Source organism: Drosophila bipectinata, chromosome 4 (genome assembly GCF_030179905.1).
Source record: "Drosophila bipectinata strain 14024-0381.07 chromosome 4, DbipHiC1v2, whole genome shotgun sequence".
Classification (NCBI taxonomy): domain Eukaryota; kingdom Metazoa; phylum Arthropoda; class Insecta; order Diptera; family Drosophilidae; genus Drosophila; species Drosophila bipectinata.
The window spans coordinates 834,062-846,929 of NC_091740.1; the positions used below are offsets into that span (position 1 = coordinate 834,062).

Consider the following 12,868-nt stretch of genomic DNA (forward strand, 5'->3'; position numbering starts at 1 on the left):
TTACATTATCATATTCTCATAAAGATCGGCCAACTATATCCGATGTTTGCGATATATATTCGGGTTTAACTGCAAGGGTATATCAGTTGTGGCTGGACCGCCACCCGGCGATCGTCTTTCTCTCTCGCGTCAACTTTCTCGCATACCGAACTCTCACTGGCACCTTTTCACTTACACTCTCTCTCTCTGGTGCCTCGTGCCTCCTCTCCATCTCCACCCACGTTATGTGTTTTTGTTGTGATTGTGACGCTACTTTCACAGTTTTTGTTACTATTACACAGAGAAAACCAAAATAGTTAATATAAAATATTTAAAGTTTTGTGTTGAACGCTGACCCAATTTTGTCCAATCTTTTCATACTGAAAACTAAATTGGCTCTTTTTTGGAATTTTTCTCTGTGTACTTTTGTTTTTTACATTGATGTTCTTTGTCTGTCATGTATCGCAATAATGCGGAGAGCTCTTTTTGTTTCATCAACCGCCTCAACGGGAATGCCAATGATGAACTGCAGCAGCCGGGAGAACATGAGCCCACTTCGGCACTCTTGGACTACTGCAGGCGAAAGTTCCTCCGTCCGTATGTGGCCATCTTGACACTGGTCGGTCTCAATCCCATCTCGACGGATATGAGCAATGTGAGGGCCTGCTGCAGTTACGTTCAGGCTTTAATGGTGCTATGTGTACTCCTGGTGGGCTATGTTCTCCGCTACATATGCGGCTATAGAGGCGACCGGGGCTTCACCAGCAACCGGGATATACGACCTATAAACAATGGAGCTGATGGAGGAATACCTATCTTGCTTGTCTGCAAAGTAATCGATCACGAACAGCTACAGAATCTCATTGAGAGGGTCTTCCTGATGTCCGCTAAGCCCAAGAGGCTGTGCCGAATGCTAAGGTTCTTTCTAGGAGTTGCGCTTGCACTCCTGGTTCTGCTCTTCGGCTACGTCTGCTGCGTTGTTGTGATGCAGCCAGCTCAGATCGTTAAAATATCCTGGCTGGCGGAAGTTCTGAGCGACTGGGAAGTCTGGCTACGTGTGAGTCTGCTGGCCACCATTCTTCTGCAGGATCTGGTGGAGGTCATTATTCTAAGCAACTTCTATATCGAGTGCTACTTGTTGAGAATGCATCTGGAAACTTTGTCCCACAAGCTTCTAATGCACTCCATCGACTCGCTGGACTGGATGCGGGAGGTCTTGGAATTCCGAAAGCTCCTTGAAAGACTAAATCAGCACGTATCGGTCCCGGTATCGGTATGCTTCCTGATTGTGATGAATCTGGCATATGCATTCGCGGGTCTCGTTTATTTGTTTAAGGACTTTGACTTTCACTATTGCGCCTTGAAGCTCGTCCTGCTGAACATTGCCAACGTGATGCTGTGGCTTTTCCTAGGCCTTCTCCCGTTCTTCGTGGCCTCCTCAGTCACGCGTGTGTGCCAAAATGCCCAGGCCAACGGGCATCAGATACGGGTCCGACCGTTTGTGTACCACAACACCTCCGCGGAAGATCTCAACTCGACGCTGTTGTTCGCCGCCTCGCTGGACATGTCGGCCAAACTCTTCCGGATGCCCATCCAGCCGAATTACCTCTGCTTCGCCATCCTCGTAGTGGTCATCGTGATCCTTACGCTGGGCATGTGCCTGAATCTCACGGCTCTGGGAAGAATATAACCAAGTACTTTTCTATGCCTATGTAAATTACAATAACAAAACACAATAGTATATCCACTTCGACTCCGCCCGAATGAATTTTTCCTTTCTTGTTTTATTTAAAGATCACAGCCCTCACTGGCTTGATCTGTGGCATCTTTATCACTGCATCATCATCACTATCATCATCCATTTCTGTGGTAATCCCCTTCTTAGGCATACGTCTCAAAAATTCGTGAAAATATTTTTATGTTATAATAATATCATATATATGTACATATAGTGTATGCCTGAAATCTATATCGATCTTTATCCAAGATTTCGGTCACTAAAATAGGTTATCTAAACTTAGAGTGTAGTTTTGCCTGATGACGCTCTTCGTTATTAAGCAGGTTATATACTTTTTGTCCTATAATAGTAGCCATATCTTTATCAAATCTAGCCTTATCGTAATTGACATTCTTAACCATGGTTTGTTTAACCATTTCTCTAACTTTGTCAACATCAACATCGTTCTTATTTTCAACAACTTTTTTCAACGTTCTTGTTTTCTTTGACATTAAGAATTTCTTAAGGGCCAACCTTAGTCACTCTATTAGGCGTACAATTAAGATCCAGTTGAATTTTATATAAAGCGTCCTGACATGACTCCTGACACGTTTCAACCGCCGTTAGCATGGACCTTAGAGTACTCATAAGTAGTTCTACTTGGCCATTGGTCCGTCTAGAACCCGGTCGCGATCAAGTGCAAATTTGTTTTTTGAGGTCTCGTCGGCCAATGGGTGGGTCTCATAGGGCCCCCTCTCTCTCACTGATTCTGGCCTCGAAGATCATAAATTATATCAATGATAGAATGCGTGCACGGCCTCTCGAACTGTGAACTACCTAACATAATTCCCTCAGAACAGGTTTTATCTGGATCCTCAAGAGATCCGAGAACGCAAAAAATGGGGGTGGTTCAGCGGCAAGGCGGTGGCGAATTAGGCGAGGCAAATTATTTTTCATTTTACTTCATTATAAAATTCATGTTTATTAGGCTAAAGTGTTCTTATATGGCAGCTATAAGATATAGTCAGCCGATCGTTATGAAATTTGGTAGGTTGGATTAACTGACCAAAAATAGAATCTGTACCAAGTTCCAGCTCTATCTTCAAAAACACGAAAGTTGAGTCATTTCCGATCGTTCAGTTATGTGGCAGACATAGGATATAGTTGGCCGATCCTTATGAAATTTGGCATGTCGTAATCTTTTGCCAAAAAATGCTTTCATGTAAAATTGAACTCTCTAAAATGAACTCTCTTTCTCTAAAAACGCCAAAGTTATACCATTTCCGATCAATCAGCAGTCGGCCGATCCCGGTCGTTCCGACATATATACTGTATCGAAGGAAAGAAGGGTGTGTGAAAAGTTTCGATAGCTTTAAAACGTTTCCTGTTTCACGATTTTCTGTAAATGTAAGCGCCCGAGCTATGTGGTTCCTCATTTTCTGCAGTAAAACTGAAATATTGGTTATGATCGGACATCTGATATTTAGCCGACTTATAAACTAAACTGCGAGCTATTTATGATAGCCGGTTTGTCTGGATATAAACTGTTGGCTTATTTAGCTTGTTTATTGGCCAGTTTATTTTGTGAATGACTGTGTGCTAGTTGTTGGCATGATACTTGAAATAAAGAACATGATCGCCTGATGAAGGAAAAGGCTGAATAATTTGAATTGTTTGGATTTAAGTTGGTGATAATCTGGATCTAATGGAAATCCTTGTACAAGAGTAAGAAATAAGAGAAAACTTTATTAAATAATTTTGTTCAATTCTGATTTAAGAAAAAGGTAAAACCTAATTATATTGTAACCAAATTAAAATTTTGTAAAACCTTCATATTGTAAACTTACAAATACGTGATAATATTAGATGTTAACGTTAAATATTCAAATTACAACGATTATTTGTTGGTATACACTTGTTTCATTTCTTATTGCTGCTCCATTCTTTCGTGCGAGGCAGATATATTCTGCAGATATTCTGCCAATATAGTTTTGGGCGTGGGCATGGGACAGGTATTGTTTTTAATAACACAAATTTAGTTCATTGAAATAGAGAATGGGAGGGGTCCCCTTAAGTGCTCCATGATACATTAGGGGATCCCTGAAACCATTGTGTTAAAGACTTCAAGTCCCAAAGGAAATTAGATTAGTTTTACACATATGAGTTTTTATACCCTTGCAGAGGGTATTATAATTTTGTCCAAAAGTGTGAAACGCAGTGAAGGAGACATCTCCGACCCTATAAAGTATATATATTCTTGATCAGGATCACCTCCTGAGTTGATATGAGCATGTCCGTCGGTCCGTCTGTCCGTCTGTCTGTCTGTCCGTCTGTCTGTTTCTACGCAAACTAGTCTCTCAGTTTTAAAGCTATCGACTTGAAACTTTGCACACACCCTTCTTTCCTTTGCACGCAGTATATAAGTCGGAACGGCCCGGATCGGCCGACTATATCCTATAGCTGCCATATCTGATTGATCGGAAATAGTATAACTTCGGTGTTTTTAGAGTTAGAGAGATCAAATTTGACACGAGAGCTATTTTTGGCAAACCATTACAACATGCCAAATTTCATAAGGATCGGCCGACTATATCTTATAGCTGCCATATAACTGAACGATCGGAAATGACCCAACTTTCGTGTTTTTGAAGATAAAAAGCTGAAACTTAATACAGATTCTATTTTTGGCCAGTTGAGCCAACCTACCAAATTTCATTAGGATCGGCCGACTATATCCTATAGCTCCCATATAGCTGAACGATCGGAAATGGTACTTGGTAGAAATATCAACTTTCGTATTTTTGAAGATAGAAGTTTGGGACTTTTTTTAAATTTTTTATTTTAGTTAATTAGTTTTATTATGATGTAATCATAAGGATCAGCCAACTATATCCGATGTTTGCGATATATATCCAGTTTTAACTGCAAGGGTATGTAAACTTCGGCTCCGCCCGAAGTTAGCTTTCCTTTCTTGTTATAAATGTTCTAGTTGTTTTGAAAACCCAAGGTCGGTTCATCACCTCTCCAAGACAACCTAAATCAACTTTATTTTCGAAAAAAAAAGTTTTCTTACTTATTTTTTTTCGAATAACTTTACACCAGTGGTCGGCACCCAATGAATTCATATGATTTAAACGCATTAGTATTAGTAAGGAATAGCAGATACCCAGCCAACCATATGCGGAGCGCTCCAAACTAGGAGTGTTAACGGACTCCCAAATTTATACCGCAAAGGTGTGTTTCCGGAGCGCAGCGAAAATGGAGCGAAAAAGGAGTCCCAATGTAGCACCTCTTTGGAGAGTTTGCGGAGCTCACCGAAGAAGGATCGAAACGAGACTCCCAAAGTAGCACCTTTTCGGAGCGTTTACGGAGCCCTCCGAAGCAAAGAATAAAAAGGGCTCCTAAAGTCGCACCGTCTCGGAGCGTTTTCGAAGCTATTATTTGCTGCTCTTCTATGGTATTTTGCATCTGTTTCTCGTGAAATCTTCCGTTATTATTTTGTGCTTTTTGTTTAGCATGTTCTTCTTTTATGCAAGTTAGTCAGTGCAAATTTTCGCTTCAACGTGGTGCGTGCGTTTTTAAAATTTATTCATTGTTTTGTGTTTACACTAATTGTTAAAAATGTCCAAACGAAGACTCGTAGAAAGACAATCGAATAGAATAATAGCTTCGTTAACTGACAAAATTCAGCGATAGCTCGGGCGCAGAAGGTGAGCAGTACGAAAGAGTAAACGATTGCGACGTCACAAATTTTACGAGTTAAGTGCCGACTATCGATCCCTTAAAAAAACTCCAAGGCAAGTGCCTAGCGTTGTGATAGGAAAAGGAAGTTATGTTCATTACTAATTGAATTACTTATCATTCCTTATACTGAAGTTATTTTGTCAGTTCTTTCTCCATAAATTTGTAACTTTTTTAACTTTATTCTCAATAATAAATAAAATGAACTAAACAATTTAATAAAATACCTATTATATGTTAATATAATCTTCATCTAGCTTTCTTTGAGTTCGGACGTCTACTTTTTCGCTCATGTCGCCTCTCGTTTGCACCGAGTGCAGTGCAGAAGTTACTGCTACCCAACTTCGTGGGTGTGAGGCCGTTCGGTGCGCGTCGATCTGCCGGCGTGCCTATCACACCGCTTGTGTTGATTTGCCCTCGGAGGCTATAAAATTACTTATTAACATTCCGAACTTCATGTGGCAATGTGATAGCTGCGTCATTGGAAATGATTCGCATTCCAAAATTGATGAGCTAAATCATAAAGTTCTAGATCTGGAGTCCCGCTTCGAAAGCCTTAATGCCAAAGTTGACCTTGCCCTGGTAAATGGAGCGGCTGTGCCCGCTGGACGCGCCTCCTCGGCTGGGGTGCATGTTGTTGCTCCCCCTGCAATGCCCACCAGCACTGGGAGCATAAAGGCTACTCTGGGGCAGGCCACATCGGCATCTAAGGGGGCTGTCCCGAAGAAGAAGCGGATCAACCCTAATAGGCGCATTGTGGGACAAGCACCCAGTTGCGCTCAACTTCAAGTGCTTCCCACCTTGAAATACCTTCATGTGGGTAAATTCGCGACTTCTACTCAACCGGATGCACTGTGCAAATTTGTCGCAGATAAGCTGAATGTGGAGCCCAATGATTTAGTCTGTGCTAGGCTGATCAAAAAGGATGCTGACATCAACGCCCTTAAGTTCGTCAATTTTAAATTGGGAGTTCCGGAGCAAAATTTCCCAACAGTCTTCAATGACGATTTTTGGCCTATGTCGGTAAAAGTCAGCCGGTTTGTTCATAGAGAGCCGGCTAAGGTTATTGACCTCCCGGCGATTCTACCTTTACCGCATTCGCAATCTTCAAAAAACCCCCAGTCTTCTCAAGCTGCAGTTCGTCACCCCGATTGCTCTCTGCTGCGCTACCAACAACAATCGGCGTGGGCGTTCATGGTAACGGCTGACGCTGTCTTCAATTCCTCCAATAATTGGCTTCGTTTGCTGATCGATATTCTTCAACAACAACAACTTTTTTCAAGGCGAGTTGTTTATTTCTTATCTTCACTTGTGGATGCCCAACAACAACAAGACGATGGTAATCGAGACGTTGGCAGCGCATCGCTTATCTTATCTCTTTTCGCTGGGCCACTCGCTGGTGCTTTCTTTTCGCCGATGGAAGATGTTTATTTACGTTTTGGACGTGTGGGTGGATCTTTGCTGCGTTTGAATGTGCCCGACTATGAAGGCTCAATGTTTTCACCTGGCACGGAATCTGCCTTGCTACTGGACTCTCGCAGGTCTACTGATGAGTCTAATGGAAATGTCTATGTGTCCTTGTCGGCTATTTTGCAAGCTATGCGTATTGGATATGCCTCCACATGCACCAGAACCAGGAGTGCACTTTCACCATCACCGCCTTGCCGTCCAATTCCCAGTTTGGGAAGTTCTATTCCAAAATATATCGGGAATGAGAACCAAGACCCGGATGGTATTCCTCAATTCTTCTGCCTGCGATTTTGATGTAATTATCCTTGTGGAAACGTGGCTCAACGACAAATTCAGCTCTTCTGAGTTCTTCGAGCCTAATTTGTACCATGTATTTCGAAAGGACCGAGATGCATTCAGTACCCAGTGTGAGCGAGGTGGAGGTGTGATCATCGCTATCCGTCGATCTCTTCAGGCTACACCACTGCGCCTTCCGGTGGCCGACCCTTTACTGGATCAGCTAGCGGTTTCAATCCAGGGCGTCCATGGCCCGTTCGTCATCATTGCATCATACATCCCTCCGAACAGCGCATTTAGTATCTATCATGCGCATATGGAAAACATCAGTAGTGTCTGTGCTAGAACGTTGGACCCTACCGCTTTGATGGTAGCTGGCGATTTCAACCTGAGCTCCATTGTCTGGTCTTGGGACCCGGATTCTCCTTGCATGCTACCTAGCAACGTTCACCAGAGTCATGAAATTGTAGTTTTAGATGATATTTTTAGTCTGGGCCTCTCCCAAGTAAATAATATTTTTAATGATTTATCCAAAATTCTTGATCTTATATTTTTAAATAATTTGGTTAATAGTAAAGTAGAATTATGCAATGTACCATTAAGTCCTTGTGATATTCACCACAAGCCGTTGGTAATTAATATTGAGTTTTATAGTTTTCTGCCTTCTGCTTCTCCAATTCCATATTATCATCTGAATGATACTAACTTGTCACTTATTAACGCCTCTATTTCAGCCTTTGATTGGGTTTCCCTTTTTTCGGATGGCTCAATCGATGATTGTTATACTAAGTTCTTGGTTGCCCTTTTTAATATTATTGATACTTATGCCCCTGTGAAGAGGTACGAATAGGGTACGAAGATCCTATAGGCTTCCCTGGTATACAAAAGGTTTAAAAAATTTAAAGAATAGAAGGGATAAGCACTATAAACGATTTATAATGACAGGTAAGACTCGAGCAGGAGAGCTGTACCGGCAATTTAAGCGGGAATTTGATTTCCTTAATAAGTTCCTCTACAATCAGTATATATCAGATGTCGAAGCTAGCCTTCGATCCAATCCTAAAGCTTTTTGGCGGTTTGTTAACAGCAAAAACTCGAAATCGGACATACCTTCATCCATATGTTACGGTAATTTAGCAGCCGACTCGGATCAGGGCGTTTCTGATCTTTTTGCAAAATACTTTGCCTCTAACTTGGAGCCGAAGGTTCCTTGGAGTGATCATGAAACTCTTCTTAGCATTGAGCCTTTTCTTAATGTGAGTAACATGGACATTTTGGACGGTGACCTAGTTGAAGCCACTGGACATTTAACCGAGTCGCTCACACCTGACGTGGACGGTATCTCCCCATTCTTTCTTAAGAGGAGTATCGCTTCTCTTTCTACTCCCCTTCAGCTGCTGTTCTCCTTTTCGCTCTCATCTGGTAGATTCCCCCACCGGTGGAAGATGACTTCTATAACGCCTATTCACAAAGGTGGCAGTAGGTGTGATGTTACCAATTATCGACCTATTGCCAAAATTTGCAATGTCGCTAAGATACTGGAGCGGATAGTAACTAAAAAATTGACTTTTCTGGCTCGCAATTTCATATCCCCCAACCAGCATGGTTTTCTGCCTGGGAGGTCTACTACCACTAATTTAGCTGTCTTTTCTAAGCACTGCTTTGAAGCTTTTGAAAACCGATTTCAGGTTGATACCATTTACACCGACTTCTTCAAAGCCTTCGACAAAGTGTGTCATGCTGCCCTTCTGGCCAAATTATATAAATTAGGTATTCATTCCTGCCTATTAAGTTGGTTCGAGTCTTATCTGGCTGAACGACCTTGCCACGTTACTGTTGGAGATGCTATCTCAAGTCCATTTGTCACCTCCTCTGGTCTTCCACAAGGCAGCTCTCTTGGACCTCTTCTATTTATCATTTTCATTAATGACATCTCGTCATGCTTTCGTCATTCGCACTTTTTAATGTATGCGGATGACCTTAAAATCTATAAAGAGATTAGCTGCATTAGTGACAGTTACTTGTTACAGGAGGATATATCCAGAGTTTACTCATGGTGCTCCCGCAATCTTCTTCCATTAAACTTATCTAAGTGTATGTTTACCCGTTACAGTAGGCGGTCTCTTGAAATCTGTACGGGTTATTCCATCAATAATTATAATTTGGCAGCTAAAGAAGAGGTGTTAGACCTTGGTGTCGTATTCGACAGCAAATTTAAATTTTCTGGTCACTTAGACTATATTTTACCTAAAGCGTATGCTATGCTGGGCTTTGTTAAGAGGCACGTGAACCAGTTCAAAAGTCCATACTCGAGCCTCAGCGTCTATGCTGCATTCATTCGGTCGAGGCTGGAATACGCCTCAATCATTTGGAATCCGGAGTGTAAAGTTCGTTCCAACCGAATTGAGCCACTCCAGAAAAAATTTTTAAAATTTGCACTTCTGCCTCTAAGGTTTCAAGATCCTGTTCCTTCATACCAGAGCCGTTGCCTTCTTTTGAACGTTTGCACGTTGGAGGATCGGCGTAAACTGGCAGCGTTAACTTTTTTAAATAATTTAATTGTTGATAACATTGATTGTCCTTTTTTGTTGGGACTCGTTAATTTTAATGTTCCTCAAAGGGATCTTCGTACCTTTACCCCCTTTCGGGTCAAGTGTCATAGGGCCAATTATAATTGAAACCATTGTGTTAAAGACTTCAAGTCCCAAAAAAGGAAAATAGATTAGTTTTACACATATGAGTTTTTATAAATGTTCTAGTTGTTTTGAAAACCCAAGGTCGGTTTATCGCTCCGAAAATGGAGCGAAAAAGGAGTCCCAATGTAGCACCTCTTCGGAGCGTTTGCGGAGCTCACCGAAGAAGGATCGAAACGAGACTCCCAAAGTAGCACCTTTTTGGAGCGTTTGCGGACCCCTCCGAAGCAAAGAATAAAAAGGGCTCCTAAAGTCGCACCGTCTCGGAGCGTTTTCGGAGCTATTATTTTCTGCTCTTCTATTTTTCATCTGTTTCTCGTGCAATCTTCCGATATTATTTTGTGCGTTTGGTTTAGCATGTTCTTCTTTTATGCAAGTTAATCAGTGCAAATTTTCGCTTCAACGTGGTGCGTGCGTTTTTAAAATTTATTCATTGTTTTGTGTTTACACTAATTGTTAAAAATGTCCAAACGAAGACTCGTAGAAAAACAATCGAATAGAATAATAGCTTTGTCAACTGACAAATTTCAGCGATAGCTCGGGCGCAGAAGGTGAGCAGTACAAAAGAGTAGACGATTGCGACGTCACAAATTTTACGAATTAAGTGCCGACTATCGATCCCTTAAAAAAACTCCAAGGCAAGTGCCTAGCGTTGTGATAGGAAAAGGAAGTTATGTTCATTACTAATTAAATTACTTATCATTCCTTATACTGAAGTTATTTTGTCAGTTCTTTCTCCATAAATTTGTAACTTTTTTAATTTTATTCTCAATAATAAATAAAATGAACTAAACAATTTAATAAAATACCTATTATATGTTATTTAATATAATATATAAGCTGGGAGCATTTTGAGAAACCGTAGGGACTCCTCTACGGAGTATTTTAGGTGCACAAAGAAGGACTCCTCTACGGAGCATTTTAGGTGCACAAACACAATCCCAAAATACTCCGCCTAGGTTATCTTCGGATGATTTTAGGACTCCTTTTCTAAATAATTGTAAGCAAAGAAAGTAGTCCGCACGGAGTCCCTGCGGCTTATCTAAGGGAGCATTCTGGGACTCCGAAATTACTCATTCTAGGATTTTGAAATGGCACTTTTCTCCCAAAAACATGCTCTTACGGACACTTTTAGGAGCGTCCCTAGGAGACTTTGCGCTCCGCACAGGGAGTCCTAACGGAGGACCGTGCGGACTCCGCTGGTTGGCTGGGTATAGTAGGCTGTGAGCATGACGTTTCACACATTTATACTGTCAGTGTGTGGAAGAGCTCGAGCAGAGAAATTTCCTATGCCCGCGGGATAGGGCCGTGCCGACCACTGTTTTACACTATCGTCATGCCATTTTATGGTTCCATCACAAACTATTTCCCTGTATTTTTTTACACAAGCTAACAATTTTTTTATTGTTTTATTTGATAAATTTATTTATAATAAAAAAAAAACAAAATTTTGTACATCATATCACCATGACTTAAGTACAAATAATTTTATTTTCTGGCTAGAATGAATAATTTATGTGCATTGAAAATGTTGAATGCTCTTTTTTATGCAATATACTTTATATTATACACGTATTTTAGTCGCAATATATGCGGATAACAAAATTTTTAATTAAAATTAACTGAGCAACGATTCAAAGAACCTGGAAATAAAGTTTTATGCAGATCGTGGTTTTGTTCCGCCATCAAACTTACATATCTAGGCCGACCTTCTTCCCATGCTGCCGATTGGATCGGTTCATATGTTTCAGTTATTGGCGGCCAATTGGCCATTTGGGTTATATCATGCTCCAAACGCATATATTTTTGTTTTGATGTAGTCCAACTTTGTTCGCGCTTGACTTGATACCTTTTGAAAATCAAATATTCTACCAAATAGGACTCGACAAAAATATGGCATGCAAATGCAGCAATACCGTATATAAATATAATATATCGAAATTTCATTGCTGGAGGTACTATGAGCTGGAAAAAATTTGAAACCCATTCGCTGGGATAAATTGCCAAATAAAGTATGATAGGTGAGGAGGAGGTGAGGTGAGGAGGTGATCCTGATCAAGAATATATATACTTTATAGGGTCGGAGATGTCTCCTTCACTGCGTTGCACACTTTTGGACAAAATTACAATGCCCTCTGCAAGGGTATCATAAAGTCATTGTAAACGGTATTATACGTTCCCTGTTTCACGATTTTCTGTAAATGTGGGCGCCCGAGCTATGTGGTTCCTCATTTGCTGCAGTAAAACTGAAATATTGGTTATGATCGGACATCTGATATTAAGCCGACTTATAAACTAAACTGCGAGCTATTTATGATAGCCGGTGTGTCTGGATATAAGCTGATAGCTTATTTAACTTGTTTATTGGCCAGTTTATTTTGTGAAATGTAGTTTTGGGCGTGGGCATGAGACAGATATTGTTTTTAATAACACAAATTTAGTTCATTGAAATCGAGAATGGGGGGGACCCCTTAAGTGCTCCAAGATACATTAAGGGATCCCTGAAACCATTGTGTTAAAGACTTCAAGTCCCAAAAAAGGAAATTATATTAGTTTTACACATATGAGTTTTTATAAATGTTGTAGTTGTTTTGAAAACCCAAGGTCGGTTCATCACCTCTCCAAGACAACCTAAATCAACTTTATTTTCTAAAAAAAAGTTTTCTTACTTATTTTTTTCGATTAACTTTACACCAGTGGTCGGCAGCCAATGAATTCATATGATTTTAAAGCATTAGTATTAGTAACGAATAGCAGATACCCAGCCAACCATATGCGGAGCGCTCCGAACTAGAAGAGTTAACGGACTCCCAAATTTATAACGCAAAGGTGTGTTTCCGGAGCGCTCCGAAAATGGAGCGAAAAAGGAGTCCCAATGTAGCACCTCTTCGGAGAGTTTGCGGAGCTCACCGAAGAAGGATCGAAACGAGACTCCCAAAGTAGCACCTTTTCGGAGCGTTTGCGGAGCCCTCCGAAGCAAAGAATAAAAAGG

At 40.9% G+C, this 12,868-nt stretch overlaps 1 protein-coding gene across 1 annotated transcript; it reads left to right on the forward strand.

Annotated features, from left to right (window-relative positions):
* The first annotated feature begins 288 nt into the window (after positions 1-288).
* Positions 289-1,705, forward strand: LOC108118952 (uncharacterized). The gene has a single exon (XM_017231898.3). It carries the CDS (start codon positions 437-439, stop codon positions 1,667-1,669), a length of 1,233 nt encoding a protein of 410 aa, XP_017087387.2. The 5' UTR covers positions 289-436; the 3' UTR covers positions 1,670-1,705.
* The last annotated feature ends 11,163 nt before the right edge of the window (positions 1,706-12,868 follow it).